General features: G+C 42.9%; 1 protein-coding gene across 1 annotated transcript; it reads right to left on the bottom strand.

The window, feature by feature from the left end:
* Window positions 1-238: 238 nt before the first annotated feature.
* On the bottom strand, window positions 239-2,853 carry Prp25l1 (acidic proline-rich protein 25-like 1). Its single transcript, NM_001024983.2, has 4 exons — window positions 2,762-2,853; window positions 1,008-1,151; window positions 477-779; window positions 239-362 (listed from the first exon to the last, which is right to left on the bottom strand). Exons 1-4 carry the CDS (start codon window positions 2,817-2,819, stop codon window positions 259-261), a joined length of 609 nt encoding a protein of 202 aa, NP_001020154.2. The 5' UTR covers window positions 2,820-2,853; the 3' UTR covers window positions 239-258.
* Window positions 2,854-3,390: the final 537 nt, after the last annotated feature.

The raw sequence follows: 3,390 nt of genomic DNA, 5'->3' as shown, positions 1-3,390 counted from the left end.
GGTCTTCTTGCCAGAAACATATACGACATGGCAATAACTGTGGAAGACAAAATTTGGAGGACATATTCTTCCAAAGTCATATATTCTCTCATGGAAAGATCATTAAATATTTAATACAGATATATGTTTTTGGGTTAAGGATAATGTCATTTCTACATATTAGGCTGGTTACTTTCTATACCCTGAAAAAATAGAGTTCAGTTGTCTGCAACACAGCAAGATGAAAAATATGAGTCATACCTTTCAGAGGATTCTGGTTTACTGAGGACCCAAACTCTGGAAAGATCCCTGTGGTCTGTCCAATTGGGGACCTTGTGGTGGGCTTTGCTGGTTTCCTGGCTGAGGAGGTCTCTGCTGTGGGCCTCCTGGTGGGGGTGGGTCTTGGGGCTTTCCAGGCTGAGGTGGTTTCTGCTGTGGGCCTCCTGGTGGGGGTGGGCCTTGGGGCTTTCCAGGCTGAGGTTGTTTCTGCTGTGGGCCTCCTGGTGGGGGTGGGCCTTGGGGCTTTCCAGGCTGAGGTGGTTTCTGCTGTGGGCCTCCTGGTGGGGGTGGGCCTTGGGGCTTTTCAGGCTGAGGGGGTTTCTGCTGTGGGCCTCCTGGTGGGGGTGGGCCTTGTTGGTTTCCAGGCTGAGGAGGTCTCTGCTGTGGGCCTCCTGGTGGGGGTGGGCCTTGGGGCTTTTCAGGCTGAGGTGGTTTCTGTTGTGGGCCTCCTGGTGGGGGTGGGCCTTGTTGGTTTCCAGGCTGAGGGGGTTTCTGCTGTGGGCCTCCTGGTGGGGGTGGGCCTTGGGGCTTTTCAGGCTGAGGGGGTTTCTGCTGTGGGCCTCCTGGTGGGGGTGGGCCTTGTTGGTTTCCAGGCTGAGGAGTTCTCTGCTGTGGGCCTCCTGGTGGGGGTGGGCCTTGGGGCTTTTCAGGCTGAGTTGGTTTCTGTTGTGGGCCTCCTGGTGGGGGTGGGCCTTGTTGGTTTCCAGGCTGAGGGGGTTTCTGCTGTGGGCCTCCTGGTGGGGGTGGGCCTTGGGGCTTTCCAGGCTGAGGTGGTTTCTGTTGTGGGCCTCCTTGTGGGGGTGGGCCTTGCTGGCTCCCATTAGCAGGTGGTCTTGGTGGGAATCCTGGTGGAGGTGGTTTCTGATTTGGTGTCTGGTCTAGGCTCTGAAGTTCTAAACGAATAAAGAAAATGATCAATGAACTTAGTTATACATAACACATGGTCTTTGGAATGCATGCATCAATGCTAAATATGATTTCCACAATGATAAGAGTCATTGTCCTTAGACAAATGTAAAACAAAGAAATCATCTTATCCATGTTTGTTCAGTTGCCAGTTGCGTTGTGAGACCAAACTGACTTTTGTGAATCTAAATCAAATCACTATGTTTCATGGTAAAAATCAAGACCAAATGTAACCTTACACAGTATTAAATGAAGAAATCCAGCACAGGTTATAATCTTTGGGCTCCATACATTTTTCCTATTTTGTGTATAGAGTCAGTGAGAAAAGAGACACTGTGCTTTTCTTGTGCTTTTCTGGCTGAAATAAACTAAAACACAGGCAACAAGACGTTGTGTGTAGACACTGAGGACCTTTTCTTATCATAGAGGAGTTAAAATCAGAACACTGCATCTGAGTTTTATTTCCTAGCCACCACACCTTTGTGATGGAAACGTTAAATTGCTCCTATTTTCAGTGAGGCCTGCCCTCTGGCTTATTCCAAATTAATTGCTCTCCCAGATAATGCTCTGTAGTGTAAAAGTTGGAGATTTTTTTGCCTAAAAATTTACAAATTTACATTCATTAGTTCTTAAAAGGAGAAATGACATTGTGGATTAGAAATATAAGTAATTAATAGAAGAATTAATAGAAAATATCCTCCTTGCTAACAGGCAAGTAACAAGATTGAAGATTCATTGGTGCTTCCTTGATATTATTGGGAAAGAGTGTTCACAGTTGGCCATTGGGAAATAAAGCATAGTATAGACTCAAAAGTGAGGTCAGAAAAACAACTAGCATCCTACAGGCAGTAAGAGATTTTAGCCATGATCTGTCAATTTTACGGGACGTTTTAGCCAATGTCTGTGAAATGACCAGCTAGCAGCATTTGGTAGCATCCAATGCTGACTACTATTCTGCGTGTCAACCACTAACTCACAAAATAAACTTCACTTTTGGTCCTCTCCAATGCCCCTCGAATCTCATTGGTTACACAGATATGTCATTATCTATCTATCTATCTATCTATCTATCTATCTATCTATCTATCTATCTATCATCTCTTTCTCAATACTGATCCTTTTATCTCTACATAATTTATAACTTTTATATCTTTTTCTTTAATTAATTCTTATGTTTAATTTGATGTCTTCTCAAGAAAAGAATAAACATCTGAGTAAATGATTGAACAAAAAATGGTAACACCGTTAAATATAAAATGGGTGTGGAAAAATGAAAATTGGGAGGATTCTATTTCTCTATCCAAAAGTTTCAGTTGTATTACTTCATTTGCCATCCTAAGAATGGCTCTGGTATGTTTTTCATTCTGTCATCATCCCTTAATGTACTGCACAGCAAGGTTACTGGTACACATAGTTTATTTTAACTACCATAGTGTCTTCAAAACTGAGACTATCCATTTTTCAAAGCCAAAGACTCTGTGTTTTCATTTATCTCTCATAACTTGTTCTCTGTCCCATCTCCCTCCTGTCCTGCAGTGCTGTCTCCTGTATTTTAAAAAGAATCATGGTGCCCACAACCATATTCTCATACCATCACCTGGTTCCTGAGCATAGCTCAGGGTTAGCAAGACCGCTGTGAACAGGACCACCAGCATCTTGGAGGAGGCTCTGGTGTTTCTCCCAAGTCTGTGCTGGAATAAGCAGGGCTCTGCCTTTATAAGTCACACCAGAAGAATGGCACCTTTGAATTCCATTCTATGCTATTTCATACTTAATAGAGCAGGAAATCTTACATCCCTGACTCCACACTGGGACATTTGCCCAGCAGGATGAGGTAAAGAACAGGTGTCAGTGCTGCCTTTCTCGATGGTACAACAAGGATTATATTGAATTTGAAAGAAATCATGTTCAAGAGAATAGACCAGATATTGAAGTCATAGGATCATCAGTATAGGCATATCTCATTCTATTTGATGAGACTGTCTGTATAATACTGTGTGTTGGGGGTAGAAGTAGTATGTGCACACCTGTGTTTAAATTGTTAGCAATGAATTATAACAAGATTGAACCAGTTCAGTGTCTCTAATTAGTAGTATAGCTTAATCTTTATCACATATATGTGTCCCTATATGTACTGCAGTTAGTTAATATTGATGGTGTTGAGTTTATTCATATACAAATTTGAAGTATTACACCTAGCCAGCTAACCCTCAAAAAGTCTGCCCA

This window comes from Rattus norvegicus, chromosome 4 (assembly GCF_036323735.1).
Source record: "Rattus norvegicus strain BN/NHsdMcwi chromosome 4, GRCr8, whole genome shotgun sequence".
Taxonomy (NCBI): domain Eukaryota; kingdom Metazoa; phylum Chordata; class Mammalia; order Rodentia; family Muridae; genus Rattus; species Rattus norvegicus.
This window is presented reverse-complemented; position numbering and strand designations above follow the sequence as displayed.